At 36.9% G+C, this 19,817-nt stretch overlaps 1 protein-coding gene across 1 annotated transcript; it reads right to left on the reverse strand.

Moving 5' to 3' along the window:
• Positions 1 to 5,005: 5,005 nt before the first annotated feature.
• LOC136224360 (alpha-galactosidase 1-like) lies at positions 5,006 to 18,405 on the reverse strand. The gene is made up of 15 exons (XM_066012685.1): positions 18,158 to 18,405; positions 15,950 to 16,008; positions 14,003 to 14,059; positions 13,831 to 13,865; positions 12,700 to 12,803; positions 11,873 to 11,948; positions 11,705 to 11,763; positions 11,417 to 11,482; positions 10,606 to 10,689; positions 10,203 to 10,267; positions 9,807 to 9,889; positions 8,611 to 8,701; positions 8,430 to 8,479; positions 7,071 to 7,211; positions 5,006 to 5,276 (listed from the first exon to the last, which is right to left on the reverse strand). Exons 1-15 carry the CDS (start codon positions 18,280 to 18,282, stop codon positions 5,184 to 5,186), a joined length of 1,188 nt encoding a protein of 395 aa, XP_065868757.1. The 5' UTR covers positions 18,283 to 18,405; the 3' UTR covers positions 5,006 to 5,183.
• Between the last annotated feature and the right edge of the window lie 1,412 nt (positions 18,406 to 19,817).

The following is a 19,817-nucleotide window of genomic DNA, read 5'->3' on the forward strand; positions in this document are numbered from 1 at the left end:
GAGATAGGTTCTGGATGGACAGGATTGTTTGTAGTATGAGGGATAGAGGAGGAAATAAAATTGTGTCTAACATTGTTTGACGGTGCATCAACAGTATTGTGAAACGAATTTGAGAAGAAAGATGGTGAGGGATCATGGGATAATTGAGTATTGTAACAAAACGGTGAAGTATGAGATTTAGAAATAACCTGATGTTTGTTACTGGCTTCAGATGCCTGATATGCTGCTATGGCAGTAAGAACTGATGGAGAAAATAGAGTTGGAGGTGTCGCGGATTGTTGCAATTGAACAGATGGCTACTGAACCGAAACTTGTTGATTCCGAGGAGGCAGAACAGCCGCCTGATATGCCGCAATGGCGGCTAGTACCGCGGCGTCGGCGTCGGCGGCGGACGTTGTCGGTATCGTGGTTTGCATAAACCGCTGATCGCACGCTGCTGTTGCGGATGGAATGGGTGCGGGTTGTGCAAGTATAGCAGACGGAAGGGGCGCCTGGGCAGCGGCAGCCGAGGTGAAGGGCGCAGGAGCCACGGTAGAAGGTGCGGGAGGCGCCTGTGCTACAGATGGAAGTTGCGCCGGGGCAACCAACACGGAGGAAGTTGGCGCAGGACGCGCCTGAGCATTGGCCGCCCTTGCGCTGGCCGCCTGGTAGGCTTCGAGAGCCGCGCGAACCTCCGGCGGGAAGGTATCGCCGACTGTGTGCTGTGGAGGTGCGGCTTCCGCGGCTGTTGGTGCGGCAAGGAATTCGGATTCGCCGGTGATAAATGGCGAGGTGAACCGCCATCCCGACGATGCGAACAATCCACCGTAGGCGTCGTTCGTGTTTTGGGCAGCCGCAGAGTTAGAGGCGCCAGTGGATGCGATATGTACGGCGGCGACACAGGCGGCGGCGGCGGCAGCGGCTTTGAACTGTGAATAGGTGGGTGATTGAGGATGATCAAAGGATTCGGAGGATGCGGAAGTTGATACTACTGATACCATGTTGAATGTATAGTTTGATATAGGAAAGATTATGGAGATAGAGAGAGATAAGTAATAACACAATTAATGGTTTGAATCACCTTAGTGATTATGGCTCAGAGGCCTTGTATTTATAGTGAGCCAATAGTAGTTTGTATAGGAATACAATACACAAGTATAATCGTATTAGAACTCTACCTAACTAGGGTTATAGACAAATTGAAACTCTAACTAGATAAGAATCTATTTACAGAGATAATAGGAACATTATCTCTAACAAGAGTTACTTAGTTTTGATAAAATCTACTCCAGCATTAACATTCAACTGACCGAAGCTTTATGTCAAAAAATTTGGCATCCTATGAGGAAACCCGAAGAGAATTTTGTTTACTTGACTCTTTGTAAGAAAATACGTCATTTTTTTAAAAATAAAGTCCATAGTGTGAAAGACTTTAAGCCGAACTGACTCTGGATAAAACCGAATGGCATAGATCCAAATAACGCCTATGCCCGAGGATTTCCCTTTGTCAACACCTGGAACGAAAAGTCGAAGGAATCCAAGACATGGAAACGTGTAAGGTTATTGACTCTCGAAGAAGAAGTTTACACCGAACGAATCTGCTCCTATAATATCCAATGGACATTCCCAGCGATGATGGAAATTATCCAAAGAGGATGATACAGTGAGTTTTCCAGCAAGAAGCACGAGATCGTCTATCCTAACACAAAACGCTTTAAAGGCGTAACAGGTATATTTTTCTTCGTTCCTACATTTATACTTTTCTTTTTTCTTGCTGCAGGAGATTTTGATCATATCTGCCATTCGTGAAAATATGATAGCTCACTTGAAGAAGTTACAGCAAGAAAGAAAAGCTGTGAAGGCTAGAAAACAGAGCTCAATCATCCAAATTGACGTTGAGGATAGGGATGGCAACGGGTACTCTACCCGCGGGTACCCGGCACTACCCGACCCTAATGGGATTACCTGTACCCTGTATAAAAGGGTATGGACGGGTATGAGATCAAAACCATTACCCGTTAGGGTAATGGGACGGGTATGGGAAGACCCCCCAGGGTACCCGGTACTCGTTACCCGTCATAAATTTTTATATATTAAAAAATATTATCGCGTTTTAGATATAAGATGCGAGATTTGAATACTAAACTTTCATTCTTTAACCATTAAGTAATACCACTAAACTATTTTATTTTTATTGATTAAAGTTCAATTTGTTCAATTTTTAAATCGTTGATTTATTAAATTTATACTTTGTTAAATTTGTAATATTTTTTATTTATTTATTGATTCTTAACGGGTAAGGGTACCCGCGGATACCCGTGAATTAAATGGGGAGGGTATGGGATGCAAAACTTATACCCGTTAGGGTAATGGGAAGGGTACGGGTAATTAAAAAATAAAAGGGTAAGGGTTAGAGATTGACACTACCCGCGGGTACCCTACCCGTTACCATCCTCAACTTGAGGATGCTACTCTCAAGCAACTTTCAACTGAAGTCACTCATGATGCTCCTCCTTCCACCGAAGCCCATCCTTCGTAAGAAAGAAATCCCACCGTTGAGATTGATCGTCCAGCCTCTGCTCCAAATAAAACACTAGAGATGAACGATCAAACCGAAGGAATCCCTTTATACTCAACTACTCCTTCAATGGCAATAAACTTGTCTACTGACGGTGATCTTTCATCCCCAGGCCGGTTCAATGACAATCCTGAGAACTTCTTTGAAGATCACGTGATTCAATCTCAACTCTCATCTCCCCAAGTCCAGCTAAAGAAACGCGTCTTCACCAAGACTGTTAGTGAGACTTCACCATGACTATTTAATTGCTATATAAGTTCAATCGAGCTTTGTCCCGCTCATGATCGGTTCGACCGACAATGGACGAGCTCAGTTCAAGCTTAAAATTATGCTCAAACTCGATTTATTAAATTTTTTGGATAAGGTGCAAAATACTCATAATGTTGACAGCTAGAGTAATTTTACCTCTTTTTTTTTTTTTGGTAAGAAGGGAAGAAAAAAAAACAAACAAACAAAAACCTAACCCGGGATCAGTCTAGGAAGACTGACCCCAATCCTATCCTCAAGAAGAGAAGGTAACAGAAAAGAAGGAGGAACGGAAAGGGTAGAAACACCTAACATCCCCCCATGCCCAGCAGCTGCCAAGCGATCCGCCACGCGGTTTTGCTCCCTATAAATATGGGAGAAGGTAAGAGAATCGAAGGCAGGACGAAGCCTCAAGATGGATTTAATGAGATTCTGACTCTTAAGACAAACAGCATGTCTATCCGAAATCCTGTTGATAGCCTCCAAATTGTCAGACTCCACCGAAAGTCTTTTAACACCCATGCGAATGGCGAGTTTAATGCCAGACAAGATCCCCCAGAGCTCTGCAGTAAAGGAGGAGCACGTACCTAAGTTATGGGTAAACCCAGCCAGCCAGGCGCCACCAGAATCCCGAAGAACTCCACCAGCAGCAATTCTGCCATTACTAAGGCAGGAGCCATCCGTATTCAACTTGACAACCCCTTCCCTGGGCTTTCTCCAACCAACTAACTGGACCTCTTTAACCGGGGAGGGGTGAACCAGGGGCTCTCCTTCAAAACTCTTTGTAATAACAGAGAGTTTTTTCGAGAAGTAAAACCGGAGGTCAGGAATAAAGACAGTCTTCTCAGCAAATAACTCTTCATTCCTCCATTTCCACATTTGGTGACAAATAATAGCGAAGAGAATAGCCCCGTGCTCCATACTGGCCAACAAATTCCCATTAACGCCTTCAGAGAACCAGTCAATATCAGAGAACCCCATAAAGGAAGGAAGGATGTGGTGAGGAAGGACCCCTTCCCAAACCTTTCTACTATTCGGGCAATCCCTCAAAGCATGGCACAAGGTTTCCACATGGCCGCTGCATCTGCTACAGGCACCAGATACAGCCAAGTGCCTTCTGTGTCTATCTGCATTCGTGAGGAGCCTGTCTTTGACTCCCAGCCATAGGAAACTCCTAATGCGGTAGGGGACTTTGAGGGCCCAAATGGACTTCCAAATTTCCAAAGGAGGATCAGCCCTATTAGGGGTAAAAGCTTCATAGGCCGATTTGCAAGAATAAGAACCATTATTAGTCAAGGCCCAGCAGTGTCTGTCCTTATCCTCCTCCTGATTACTAATCTTCACACCTCTAATATTAAGGAGGGTCTCCAGGCTAAGAAAGGAGTCGAACTTAGACCAGATCCAATCTCCCTCCGAGTCCACCACATCAGTAATTCTCCAGGAGAGGAGATCATTCGGCGGAGGGGCGATGCACACCTCAATCAACGGTTTGTCACCAATCCAGGTGTCATACCAGAAACTAATGGATCTCCCATTACCCACCTCCAAGCCAATCCCTGTACAGAACTCAGCAAAAACAGCACTAAGCCCTTTCCAGAGGAAGGAAGAGTAATTTTACCTCTAACGTTCACATATTGGATCAATTTCAGATATTATTACAAAATACAAATATTTTATTTTTTATTCTACACAAGTTGATTAGTTGGTTCTAAAAATATTCGCATTTTTTGTGATTTACATATAGAATTAGAGATTAATATTTTTTAAATTCGACAAAATATTTGGATTTTTTTATTCAACTAGTACAAAATACAATATAATTTTTTTTCCATGTCTATTTATATGTTTGTGATTTGCTACCAATAAGCGATAAAAAGGCGCACATGTGAAAAACAGATGACAAAGTTTAATAAATTATTTAAATATATCAACATTAAGGATAAATTTACACTTTGTTAAAAGCGTTAAAGGTAAAATTGCATCATTTTAGACGTTAAAAGTAAAATTGTTCTTAATGGTTAACATTGAGAGCATGTTTAATCATGGGCTGCTCGTTTATTTGTTCACGAGCTTTGTTCACGAACAGCTCGTTAATTCAATTTTGATAAATAATGATAACTATTTGCCCAAATCTCACTTATAAAAAATATGCAACATTTATCGAGCAGTCGTAAATTGAATTATACCATATCAAATGCAAAATGTTCCTCAAGGTCCTTTGTAATTAATTAATATTCAATTATGCCATATCACATGCAAAATGTTCCTCAAGGTCCTTTCTAATTAATTAATATTCAATTATACCATATTACATGTAAAATGTTCCTCAAGGTCCTTTCTAATTAATTAATTTCCGAATGACATGTCACATGAAATAACTCTATGAAATAGGCTTCAAAATATACATCTTGCAAGCATGGGACTTCACAGTCGCTGTCAAGTTCCCTACAAATTTCGTCCTCAAAGTCTTGTGCTGCATCACATATAAACCCAAAGACATTACATTTAATTGCTATATAAATCATGGGACACTCGTTTATTTGTTCACGAGCTTTCTTATGAGCAGCTCGTTAATTCAATTCATGAACTTTATTAATTATATCGATATTGAAAATTATAAAGCTAAAGTTTCACAAAACTATGTAGTTTTACATTTCTCCTTTTATAGAAGTACTATAATTAAAAATAATAATCTAACAGAGCTTGCTCAGGAGCATTGTTCATGAACATTATAATATCGAGTTTGTTCATGAGCTTGTTCATGAACCTATAACCAAATTTGCTCGTAAACTTTTGAGTCGAATTTCGTCGTGGCTCAACAGGTCTGGCCCTAAGCATAGACTAGAAGTGCGACAGCCTACGGCTCAGATCCAAAGACCCAATTTTTCTTTTTAAATTAATACTATTCAGGCCTAAAAAAGCCAAATAATGACATTTCAGGCCTAAAATTTGTGTACCATTTATTCAAATATATTTGGCCTTCCTGAACTTGTTCATAAAAATATATTGACTTCCTGAACTTTGTTATTGTCTCACTAGCTCCCTAAACTTGCTTATTTCGTATCACTAACTCCCTAAACTTATCCATAAAAGTAGATTAGCTCACTCAACTTTGCAAGTGTCGCATTAGCTTTCTAAACTTGCTTATTCCATAACAACTAAGTACAAAAACTTATTAAACCTAAATTCTAAAAATACATCATCTATTCGACATGTAATTTTTTCTGTTCTCCAAACTTTCAACCTATTATAAGAGTTAGCAGTGGCGGAACCAGGACCCCGGATGACCCGGGGCTCAAACATATCAGTAAAAAAATTTGAAAACGCAAAAAAAAAAAAAAATCGAAATTAACTGTGCAGTTGACGGTAAATTTTCAAAGTCCAACCCGCTAGGGCTGGGCAAAATTTTTTTAGCCTCCAACGCATTAAAACTGTACAAATATTATCATTTTTTTTTAGAAACTAGCATTGAACTAATAGAAAATTAAACATGTTTACTTTTTTTTTAATGGTAAAGACATATTAAAAATGAATTCAAAAGTGTTATCAAAATAAAAATAAAGAGTCCATTTAAATTAATTAATAATGGTAACATGTTTTTATAATTATTGAAAAATAAATAAAAAACTTTTTAAAAGAAAATGAGGTTGAAGGGAGTCGAACATAGGACGTCTCAAATATAAGTAAGCATCCTTAACCATCTCATCTATCTTTAAATATTGAAATAATAATACATATAGTCAATATAATTCTCTCCAAAATATTACCTGAGAGTTAGTATTGCAGGTTTGAGAGATCGGATGTATAAGGATCAAGAGTTAGTATTATTAGTTTTTGTATTTAGTTGTTACGGAATAAGCAAGTTTAGGGAGTTGGTGAGACAACTAATCTACTTTTACGGACAAGTTTAGGGAGCTGGTGAAAGAAATAAGCAAGTTTAGAGAGCTGGTGAGACACTAATTCTGGTGATATATTAGGCCAATATATTTTAAACTTTTTACGTACAATTTTTTTTATTATTCTTAAAGGGACTCTTATCTCTTATTTCGCCTAAAGTCCATAAATTGTCAGGACCTATCCTAGTACTCAAACTCAGCTCATCTACGAATCGAGCCTCAAAATCAAGCTCGGCTTATTTATAAATTGAGCCAGATACGGTCGAGCTTTTATTGAGCCGAACGTCGAGCCGCTATCGGATATGCAGTGCAAGTGCTTAATTAGCAAGTTTCATCATATACTAAAAAAAGAGTAAGTCATAATTGAATACCTCCCAAAGGTCTCTTGCTTGAACAACACTATTGCGAGGAATTCCGATATCATCCCACTCGGCGGTAATTGAATCGCGCTTAGATCCTTTGTTCAGCAACAGAACAACTACTCTGTACCCTGTCACCGGCCCTGCCCAAATCTGCACTTGACAAAACAAATCAATGAATGGTATATCCAGATCCGTTTGGTTCGGTTGTTACTGTTTACTGATGGTTCGGTTGTTACTGTTTACTGATTGTTATTGTCGAGTTGTTTGCTATTGTTAGTAGTCGGTAGATATTAGTTGATTTTCTTTCTAAAAGCAGTTATTTTTAAAGTTGTAACTGAATCGAACCAAGCTTTGGTGCACTCATGCTTGGCTCGGCAAAAAATGGACGAGTTCGAGCACGGTTCATTAAGAAGCAGAAAATGGACAAGTGCGAGCATGGTTCATTAAGAAAATTATATAATAGTAAGCTGCTCTCAAGCAACTCGTTTATTTGTTCACGAGTTTTGCTCATCGATAACCTTTTTAATTCTTTTCATGAACTGTATTCATGAATAGTTCATTAGTTATATTCATAAGCTATGTAGTTTTGAAACATACAAAACTAAAGTTTCATATAAAACTACGCAGTTTTAGATTTTCCCTTTATAGAAATATTATTATTAAAAAAAATTGAACCGAGCTTGCTCGCAAGTCCGTTCACGAAGCTATAACGACCATGCTCGTGAGCGTTCGAACTGAGTTTTTCCATGCTCAAGCTCAACTCTTTTACGAATAGAGTCTCAAAATCATACTCAAGCTTGGCTCGTTTATAAATCTAGCCGAATATGATCGAGCTTTTATCGAGCTTGAGCTCAGTTCGAGGTTAAAATCATGTTCATTAAGAAAATTATCTGATCGTGAGTTGCTCGTGAGCATCTCTTTTTTGTTCCTGAGCTTTGCTCACGAACAACTCATTAATTCTATTCACAAACTTTTTTCGTAAACAGCTCATTAATTCTACTCATAAGCTACGTAGTTTTGGACCCTGCAAAACTACATAATTTTACATTTACCCCTTTATAAAAATACTATTATTAAAAAAAATAATCGAACCGAGCTTGCTCACAAGTCCGTTCACGAACCTATAACCGAGCATTCTCGTGAGCTTTCGAACCGAGTTTTTTTTGTGCTCAAGCTTGGCTCGTTTACAAATCGAGCCTTAAAATTGTATTCAAACTCGACTCATTTATAAATCGAGCTGAATACCGTTGAGCCAAATCCGAACCGCTCATGAGCGGCTCAGCTCATTTACAACCTAGTTATTTCTCATTCTATTAGATATGAAAAAGAGAACCAAACTCGCAGTTAGTAATTAATTTCAGAAATCACCTCAAGGTCGCCTTCCATCCTAACTTTCTTAGCTTGAACACCAAGTCGATCTGTCATAAATTGTCCAAATGAATCCCAATTTTATTTAAAACATCCATAGGCATACTACCAAACCATATAATAAAAACAGCAAACATAATCATATAAATACATATAAATACATGAGAGTAGATATAATCACCTTGATTTATAGCAATAACTTCCTTATTGGTAATAATCTCCACAGTATCTTTTGTCATATTCCTCAAATCACAACCAAGAATAAGAGGAGCCTGGAAAACAACATTATTGAATCGAAATGAATACGCATACGAAAGGTATCAATAGGGCTATAATCGAACTGAGACGAGTCGAGTTTTCTCATGTTCGGCTGGGGAATTAACGAGCTTAACTCAAGCTCGGCTCATTAAGGAAATTAATTGTTCATGAGATGCTCGTGAACAAGTCATTTATTTTGTTCACAAGCTTTGTTCGCAAGTAACTCGTTAATTTTCTCGGTTTGAGCTCAAAATCCAATTCGAGCTTGGCTCATTAAGGAAATCAACTGTTCATGAGCTGCTCTTGAGTAGCTCATTGATTTTGTTCACGAGTAGCTCGTTAATTTTGTTCATGAACTTTGCTCGTGAACAATTCGTTAATTCTGTCCATGAATTTTGACAACGAACAACTCATTAATTATGTCCATAAGCAAGTTCACAAGCAAAACTCTTGAACAAAACTATGCACTTTAACATTTCCCCTTCAAAGAATAATAGAAATACTATTATTAAAAAAATAACCGAACTAAGCTTGCACACGATCTGTTCATGAACATTATAATCGAGATTATTCTTGAGCTTGTTTACGAATCTACAATCAAGCTTGCTCAAGCTTTCAACTTGAGTTTCGTTCGTGTTTGTTAGAGCACAAGTCAATGTAATTAATGAATAGCATGTCTAAGGCTGCTGCAGCTGCTGGTAGGGTCAGTTTGTCTCCTTGATTGAAGGATAACCTTGTATATAAATGTGTATTGCTCTTAATAAAACATATCAATGTAGTCTCTTAATCTACATGGTATCCCATGTACTCCTAGTGTCTTACATGGTTTGTTACAGTGTTCAAGTTCAGCCCGTTTTTACGAATCGAGCCTCAAAAGCATGCTCAAATTCAACTCATTTATAAATTGATCCAAACACAGTCGAGCCGAGTTTCTCCATGCTCAAACTCGACTCATTTACGAATCGAGCCTAAAAATCATTCTCAAGCTTGGCTTATCTATAAATCAAACAGAATATAGTCATACTTTTATCAAACCGAATGATTAGCTGCTCATGAGCGGCTCGACTCATTTACGGACCTAAGAGTGAGATTAGTTCAAGATGGCATCATTCAAAGTACCTTGGACATGGCCCAAATGCTAAAGTGGACTATGTATTCATCTTTTGTCATCCCTCCATTACCCACTTCAAGCATGTCAGGATCTGTTCAGACCAGAAACAAAACAATAATAAACAGCCTTATCACTATACTTTTTGTTAAATGATATGTTGCACGGACACGGAAAGGGACACCCGGAAAATTTAGTTCTAAAATATAAAATTCATAAAATAACGTTCAAACAAAAATAGACATGGAAAAAATTATTTCTAAAATATAACATTCATAAAATAACCTTCAAACAAAAACAGACATAGACACGGACACGAACACAAAATGCAGAAACGTTGCTAAAGAAAAGCGTTCGTGCAATATTAAATCTAATTCTGCTGGTATTAGAAATTACTGGTCACGAACCATTCCAACCACCAGGTCTTGCAAGTTCAGCATAAACCTCGTTCATGTCTGCTATAGATAGCATACTGCCAACAAGAAAAGATCGGTAACAATTAAATTAAAAGCTTAAACTGATAGTTAAAAATCCAATTCATATTAATATCTACGCCTCGCACGCGAATGCCAACTTGGCTTGAAGCTGAACAAGACAGACCCATCTTACCATGTGTTGAAATTAAATAAACAAATGGAATTGACACGAATCGGACCTGTGATCACTTGATAAAAAAGGCTCTAATATCATACCATGGAACCAACAACAACAACAACAAAGCCTTAGTCCCGAAATGATTCGGGGTCGGCTAACATGAACCATATATTTTGGTTCATGTCTCAATATCGTTCCGAGTCTTATTAATTATACCTTGTCCAGTTATCGGAAATGTCACCAGTCGTTCTCCAGCTATTTCCTACCCTAGCACCCCAAAGAGCAGGATGCATGTCTCCCCTAAAAGAAGAGGAAAAACAAGTCAAAACAAAACTCATGGATATGTATTAGAATTCTATGTAATAAGGAAAATTCTAAATATAATACAAGTTATTTCGCTAATTTGCAAATGACTGAGGTTCTTATCGTTAACTAGGGACGGGTCTAGAGAGAGCTAGAGGAGGCTTAAGCATCCATTGGTCGCCAGAAAACGTCGAAAATTCCATGAAAACTGTATACAAGGCTTTATTTATTTTATGTAAAACACCAAAAAATATCAATTTAGCACTCATAAATCACGAGAAACCACCACAAACAACCCTTTTCTATGAATCATGGACTCGTCACTGCGTCGGCAAAACCAAGGACTTTTAGATTGACACCGTCAATTTGACGGTTGATGGATCTCAAAATAGAATATTCCAAGAATTGATGGTACTTTAAACAACCATAATTCTTCAACTTCTTAATTTTGAGATCATTCATATGTTGTTTGGTTAGAAGAGAAAAAAGTGAATGTTTTGAGATCATTCATATTTTGGAAAAAAAAAACGTAGCCCCGTGACAAATGTGGTACTAAACAAATTTAATTCTTGGAATTTTTTATTTTGGTTTTGCTAACGGGCAAACACCTCAGTCCACTTTTTACAACAAAAAAAACCACAGTCATCAATCTACAAATCAGCGAAACCACCGAGGTTATATTTAAAATTTGCTTACTATGATATAGTTCTCTCCCTTGGATTACCATTCACAAAGCGAGAAGAATATAGGACGGCCTGCCTTCATTAAAGCACGAGTCATCACAGGGTATCTGCAAGAAGAAGCAAATTCTAGATTAATGTTTTGGAGAACTTAATGCGAATGTTGCACGAAAACTCTTGCTCAGTACGACATTTTGTCCATTTCCGTTTCTTTTCCATTTTAATTACAGTTCCTTAGCTAAATTTTTATAGAAACACCATTTTCTAATGTCCGTGTGTTTCCGTGCAACATAGCTTAATGCTAGAATAACAAAATTCGAAAACAGAATTACCTAACAGTTGGCTTTGTGCCGCCATTGTAACAATTATCATACTTCAAATAGTCAATACCCTGTAAACATTGAGCATTCTTTGAGCTTAAAACGCGGTAACGTATCCCGATTTTAGAGCCACAACATTTTATTGGAGTTTTCAAACAAGCAATCAGCTGAAATTCATACCCAAGAAGCAAAAGTTTTAGCATCTTGTTCTTCATGACCAAGTGAACCTGGCATAAGTTTGCTACAAGTAAAATACCTGTAATATACATTCGGATCAATGCACAAGATAAGAAGAATATATTTTGGGCTTAATACATCCGTCGCCTCTGTACTTGGCCCAAAATTTCAACCGTCACCATGAACTTTCAAAAGTTATAAATGACCCCTATTCTTCTCCAATTGCATTCCATAACCCCCTATTCTTGTCCAGTTTAATTCAATAACTCCCTATTCTTATCCAATGACCCCATATTCTTTTGAATGCAATTGGACAAGAATAGGAGGTCATTTGGAACTGTTGAAAGTTCACGGGACAGTTGAAGTTTTGAGTCAAGTACAAATGTATTAGGCCTATGTTTTGAGTAAAAATAGGCTTAATACATCATGCGCCTCCTGAACTTGTCCAAAAAGGTGTATTGGCCCTTCACCTTTTAAAGTGTCCCGATAGCCACTCAACTTATTTAAAATATAAAGATGGCCCCCTCAACTTGTTTAAAATGTACTCAATTAATCCTCGCTTGTAAAGAAGTAAGCTGTAAAGTTGTGTTAATTTACAGATTAGATTAAAACATATTAAAAAGAAATACACATGCCTCATACAGCTTACTGCGTTGTAACCGATGATTCTTGAATACATTTTAAGCAAATTGAGGGGGCTATGGAAACATTTTAAGCAAATTGAGGCAGCTATCAGAACACTTTAAAAGTTCAGGATTCAGGAGGCAGATGATGTATTAAACCGTAAAAGTATCTTGGTTAACTATAACATATGGTAGGAATAATTTTACCCTGCATCTGAGTAGATTCCCAGTTTAAGACCTTTGCTGTGGACATAGTCTGCTAGAGCTTTGATCCCGGATGGAAACGTTGACTTTTTCGGCACGAGATTACCCTGAAATTTGAATTAGTTAATACAAATGCGAACACCTATGTTGCACGGAACAGAAATGAAAACTGACACGGAAACAGACGCTATTTCTAAAAAATAATATAGCTAGGAAACAGAAATGCATAAACACTACTGAAAGGATCCACGTGTGCCCATCCTAAACCTACAAGGACGTCCGTGTTAGAAATCTCAAACACAGAGACGACAATAAACGAGAAATGATGTTATATTGATAGATCTTACTAGTAGCAACTTACAATATAGGATGAACAAAAGATAAAAATAGATAGAGCTAACCCTCTCTAATCCCAGGAGAAATCTCCCTCTCTACTCACTCAGTAGAGCCACTGCTAGGCAGCCAACAATAACAAAAACCATCCTCCCTTTTCTCTTCCCTATCTCCCCTTAAATCCTCATGACTCATACCCTAAATAATAATGACTCCTACCCTAAATACCCCTGGCCTCTATAACTCACCCTTCTAAAACATTCTACTAATGGACTAGCTATTCTCTATCAGTCCGAAACAAGGAAGAACGGATCAAACTAAATAGAAATAAAACTTCTCAAGACACGTGGACTAATGGAATACTATCCAAATCATCTTCGGATCAGAACCCTTCAACCTAGCTTAGGATTAAGGAATCTCAATTCGGGTATATTATAAACTATCTAAAATACGTCCACCACTCAGAAGCTAACACCTGCCCTCCGAGGAATCTAAGCAAACTTGAGCACCGACCGACGGTTTTACCTATGGGCTTCCTATAAATAGCATGCGACTCCATAGTTTAGGTAAATACATCTATTGCAATTTACTCTAAATTGCTTAGTGCTATAATCCTATACATTCCTAACTTAGACATCGGAGTGAGGTCGCCGGTCAATGGCCTCGCGCTTATTCTTTTTCTGTCTTACTTCAGCCATCGGAGAAATCCTCTCAACTATCAGAGCACTACTCTACAGATCTAATCATATCAAATTAGTGCAGTGTGTGTGTTATAATATCAAATGAGCAAAAAATTCAAACCTTTCTGTCACGAACTATTTCTGCCCAGCAATCATCTGCAAATGCCAAACAAGGAAAAAATTTAATAAGAAAAAGAAGTTAATTTCTGTTTAGCATATTTGTATGATTAATGTAATTAAACGAGAAGAAATGTTATCAATTATGTAAAGAGAAAAGATATTGTGATTCTTACCTATGTTAACATAGGTATAACCAAGTTTATGAAGACCAGTTGCAACCAGAGCATCAGCTGTGACAAAAACAAAATTCCATACCATCAGATATTTCCATTAGTCTAGCTATTGAGATACAAAATTAATTTATTTCCAATGAAGTGTTTTTGACTCTTTAAAAAGGTTGTAGCCAGAGTCGAACTTTGGCCGGCTTATGCTCGGCTCGACAGAAAATGAACAAGCTAGAGTTTAAGCTTGGTTCGAATATTATCCATGGAACTTGTGTTAATTAACCATATCTAGAATCAGTGAAATGACCAAATATTATTTCATCTGGTTAATTTTGGGACTTGATCAAATTTGCATTCTGTTCGAGCTCAGTTCATTAAGATAATTATATGATCATGAACGAGTTTTGCTCATGAGCAACTTGTTAATTCTATTCATAAACTTTGTTCGTGAACATCTCATTAATTATGTTCATAAGCTACGGAGTTTTGAAACCTAGAAAACTAAAATTTCACACAAACTACTTAGTTTACCCCCTTTATAGAAATACTATTGTTAAAAAAATAATGGAACTGAGCTTCCTCACACAATTCTGTTGATGAACATTGTAATCGAGCTTGTTCATAAGCTTATTCATGAACCTATAGATGAGCCTGCTTGAGGGCTTTCGATCCAAGTTTCGGTATGTCAAGTTCAGCTCATTTACGAATCAAGCCTCAACTCGTGCTCAAGCTCGGTTGTTTATAAATTGAGCCAAACGCCACAGTCGAGCTTTACCTACGCATGCTCGACTTCACAGAAAATGGATGAGCTCAAGCTCGAGTTTGAGCTCGGTTCGAGGTCAATATCTTGTTCGAGCTCGGTTCATTAACACAATTATATGATCCTGCTCGATTATTTGTTCACGATCTTCTCACAAGCAATCGTTAATTTTGTTCATGAATTTTGCTTACGAACAACTCATTAATTATTTTCATAAGCTACGTAATTTTGAAACCTACAAACTAAGATTTTACAGAAATACCATTATTAAAAATATAATAGAACTCAGCTTGCTCACGAGTCTGTTCATAATCATTATAATCGAGCTTATTCATGAGTTTGTTCACGAACCTATAGTTGAGCCTGCTCGAGAGCTTTCAAGCGAGTTTGCCATGTCAAGCTCCGCTCATTTATGAATCGAACTTCACAATCGTGCTCAATGATAGCTCGTTTAAGCTGCACACGGTCGAACTTTCATCGAGCCAAACATCGAGCTGTTCATGAGCGGGTCAGCTCATTTACAGCCCTACTCTTCAACAAATGAAATTTATTAAATTTGATAAGCTTGATTCTTGCATATATAGAATTCCCAACAACTGTGTTATACAAACAACTTGTGATCATTTTGAGGTATTATGAAATTGATCACATGATTTGTGATAACTTTGACAGTATACGAGCAAAGATAAGACTCTCTATATATATTAGTAGAGTATAGAGGTAGGCTATAAATCAACTGAGCCACTCATGAGCAGTTCCACTCATGAGCAGTTCGGTGTTTTGCTCGATTTATAAATGAGCTGAGTTTGAGCACGCAAACCTCTGTTCGAAAGCTAACGAGCAGGTCCGGTTATAGGTTCATAAAACAAGTTCGATTACAATATTCATAAATATGCTCGTGAGAAACGTAGTTTTATGAAAACGTTCGTTGTGTAGGTTCAAAATTATACAATTTTGTATTAAAGAAATTTCAAATCAAAATAATTAAGGAACGTAATTAATGAGTTGTTCATGAGTGAAGTTCATGAACAAAATTAACAAGTTGCACAATGGAGCAAATCTCGTAAATAAGCACGTGAGCAGCTCACGATGATCTCAAACTCGTCAATTTTCTGAAGAGCCGAGCATGAACCGACCTCGGCTGGATTACATCCTATAGGAAGATAATATGGTTGTTGGTTACCGTTAATTTTTACCTGTCCCTTTGATGATTTTCTCATCTATTTGGCAACCAAAGTGATTCCAACTGTTCCACCTAATAAAAAAAATATGTAAAAGTGGATTAGATTCAGATACTATTTTTTGTTTTTTGAAAAACATATATTTTTTGGCCAAAAATAATAACTTGAATAAAATCAAATTACTAATAACTAACTAACCAACATTATTCTAATGCATTAAATTTAAAATTATTTCCATGAGAAGTAGTATTTCTCAAGCTAAATTGAATGGAACCTTAATAAATGGATTTGATTTTTTTATCACTTTTATTACTTTGAAATTTTAGGAAATTAAGAATACATGATATATACAGGGTAAATTACATTCACAACCTTGAACTTTGCTCTTACTTTCATTATGGCACCTGAACTTCAAAGTCGGACATTATAGTTTATAAACTTTGTGCTTTACTAACATTATGGTCATTTTGATCAAAATGACCACTCCAATCATAAGTAAACCTTCATTGTAGAGTTTATAGACTATAATTTCCAGTTTTGAAATTCACGAGCCATAATGAAAATAAGTGCAAAGTCCAGAGAACATAAAAGTACCCGATATATATATATATAATAAGAATATTTAAATTAGGCCTAATACATATGTTACCCGTAATAGTTTTGTTATCCCTTGTACTTGTACTTCAACCAAACTTCAATTGTTACCGACAAAAGTTCTGAATGACTCCTATTTTTATATAAAAAAAGTATTTAATACTTCTATTTCTCAATAGAATTTGTTGGATGCAGAGATTGTGAGACACGTTCTGCCACTTGTGATAGTGTTCGTCAGGTGTCAAAAATGACAAATGGATAAATAAGAACTTTTGAATGTCCACATGCAATTGAAGTTTTTGAGTTACTGAACCCAATTGAACAAGAATATGGAGTTATCAAATGCAACTAGATAAAAATTGGGAGTTATTACATGCAATTGGACAAGAATAGATAGTTACATAATGCAATTGATAAGAATATAGGATAATTTGAAACTTTTGAAAGTTCAGGGAGGCAATTGAAGTTTTGCACTAAGTAGAGGGATCAACAGATGTATTAGGACTTTAAATTAAGGGTCTATTGCTGATCTAACCCATTTGAAAGGGTCCATTAACATATTTGACACACTTCCCTTTCATCTTACCAAATTAGACACTTTCATCCACTTTGGACAGGAATACCCTTATTTCAATTCACCTTCTTCCTCACACTCTCGGTCTTCTTCGCCATTCCAAACCAAAATAGAAAAAAGTCAAAAAGAGCCACAGCAAAACCAAAAGTAGAGATGAAATATTTGTATGAATGTCTTTTGAATTTGGTGATCTCAGAAATACGTGTGATGAGTTCGGTTTCGTTAGCGATTTTGAGATTATTGAAGTATTCTAAATTTTGGAAGGGAAACACAAAACAGATGAAATTTTCCAGTAGAAACGGTATGTTTTTAGCTTATACACCTGTTTTTCTCGCTGGTCTTGCCTCTTTCTTCATCTGTAACGATATTGTTTCAATTTCCTCCATTTTTGTCGCATTTGTGACGAAGTGCGACAAATATCGTCACAAATGCGACAACATTTGTCTATCTGCAACAACTGTTGTCGCATTTGTGACGAAATTTGTCGTATCTTGTCACAGATGCGACATGAGCAACTGTCTATGCGATAAAGACATGAGCAACTGTCAATGCGATAAAAATGGAGGACATCGGAAATGACGGATTAACAGCAACTAACCAACTGCTAAAATGAAGAAATAATAATTACACTAACTTGAATAATATATGAATATGCTTAAACCTTGAGTTGAATTATTGAATTTTGTTGTAATAATTTGAAAGAAATGAAAAGGAGGAGGAAGTTGGAGGAGGTTAGAATATTTTTTTTGTGTAAAATGGATGAAAGTGTCATTTGTTAAGCTAGAAGCAAAGTGGGTTAAATATGTTAATTTGCCCTTAAACTAATTAGAATTGATTATGGAATGATAAAATAGTCTGGACTTGTCACATTTATCCCCAAAATCTAAATGTCATCATACATCTAGAAATTAATGATAAGCTAAACACTATCAGTGAGAAAGAGGGAGTAAAGTAATAGTAGCCGACAGTGACCGTAATGCTGCAAAAGAAAAGATCCGGCGGCGGCGATATGCAGATGAGAAAGAAAAGAGTTATAGATTAGATAGCACACATACCCCATCTGAGGAGTGACGGCGAGACCATTCGCAAGAAGGCTCCGTCTGAGTGTGCGTGATGATCCATTGACTGTAATAATCGATGAGGAAGATAGAATTAATAGGACAAGTAACCACACTTCCATTGCTCGGAGCCGGAGCTATGTCGGTGGAAGTAGCAGAGGAGGATTTGAATTTGTATTTGACTGTGCGGATTGGATTTTGGGGGTGAATGATAAGTGTGTTTTTGTCTTGGAACTAGTCTCACTCACTCACTCTTTTAGATCTTATCTGCTAAATGTTTTGTTTAGAACACGTGTATTTTCATTTGAATAATTTTGACCGGTACCGTTGTTTCAAAATAGTTATTCGATTTTAAATTAGAAATAAGATAATAAAATATACCTATAGTTAATTTTGACAGAACTTTACATAGAAATATCAATGACGTGTCTCGTTTCGTTATCGATGCCTAAATTGGTACTCTTTTTTAAACGTTAAGCCTATATTTGTGTTATTTTATACATGGAACCTAAATTGATATTTCTCCAAAAATCATAGACATATTTTGGTGTCTTATTTCTTTAAATTATAATGGAATAAAATTATTCAGTTTTGAATTTTGAATTAATTAAGTTTCTCGATGATTTGGGAGGTCGTTTGTTTTACCTATTGGGCAAATAGTAGTTTACTAACCAAACACTTACGACTTTTCCTTTTAAAGTGAAAATGTAAATAGAAGTATGAAAATGAGCAAACAAACGCTCCTAATGAAAAGACACCGAAAAAATAATATAGCTGTCATATTAATAGTAGTCAACTTTCACCGCTGACTGAGACGACACTTTGCTGCCACGTAGCTGACCTAAATGACACATAGTTGTCATCTAGCGGGCATATGTTATTTTGGTTAGCTACATGACAACTCGGTCAATGATGAAATTGACTACTATTGATATGGCAACCATATCACTTTTCGGTGTTTTTTTATATTGGAGTTATCACGGTGACTTAACTGGGATAAAATTTAAAGTTGAATAATTTTATTGAAATAAATTGAAATTGAGTATCAATTTTGAGACAACTAGTTAAACAATACATGGTTGCCAACTAACTAAATAAAACGATATGTAGTTGTCACCTAACTGACTGTCACATCAGTAGTAGTCAACTTTTAATACTGATTGAAACGAGTGAATGCTGTCCAAATGATATGTGGCTGCCACCAGCTGATCGAAACAATATGTGTTAGTTAGGCCAGTCCAGGGGCGGAGCCAACCCAGGGCTCATGGAGGCCGGAGCCCCCGGACCACCGGCTCCGCCCTTGAATACTGGTCGATTTGTCCCCGTAGCCTTCTCTAAAATTAGTATATATTGACTCTATATAGTATTATTTCAATTTTTAAAGATAGATGAGATGTTTAAGGAGGCATACTTTTATTTGAGAGGTCCTAATTTCTAAAAAATGATAATATTTTTACAATTTTAATGTTTTGAAGATTAAAAAATTTTATCCTTTGAAAATTTATCCTCGGCTAAAATTAGCCCCCCAAATAACAACACTTCCATTGCTCGGCGCCGGAGGTAGGACGGTAGTAGTACAGAGAACGGTGAGAGGAGAAGTTGAGTTTGTCTTTGACTATGTGGATTGGATTTGGGGGTGAATGACAAGTGGGTTTTT

Source organism: Euphorbia lathyris, chromosome 3, assembly GCF_963576675.1.
Source record: "Euphorbia lathyris chromosome 3, ddEupLath1.1, whole genome shotgun sequence".
NCBI classification, from domain to species: Eukaryota; Viridiplantae; Streptophyta; class Magnoliopsida; order Malpighiales; family Euphorbiaceae; genus Euphorbia; species Euphorbia lathyris.

Bases quoted from the DNA above. Each gene is read 5' to 3' on its own strand.
- LOC136224360 (XM_066012685.1), bottom strand. From the start codon at position 18,282: ATGGAAGTGTGGTTACTTGTCCTATTAATTCTATCTTCCTCATCGATT. The intron at 14,060-15,949 runs GTAAAAATTAAC...TTTTTGTCACAG, and splicing joins GAAAATCATCAAAGGGACAG to CTGATGCTCTGGTTGCAACT. The intron at 5,277-7,070 runs GTATTCAATTAT...TATGTGATGCAG, and splicing joins AAGCAAGAGACCTTTGGGAG to CACAAGACTTTGAGGACGAA.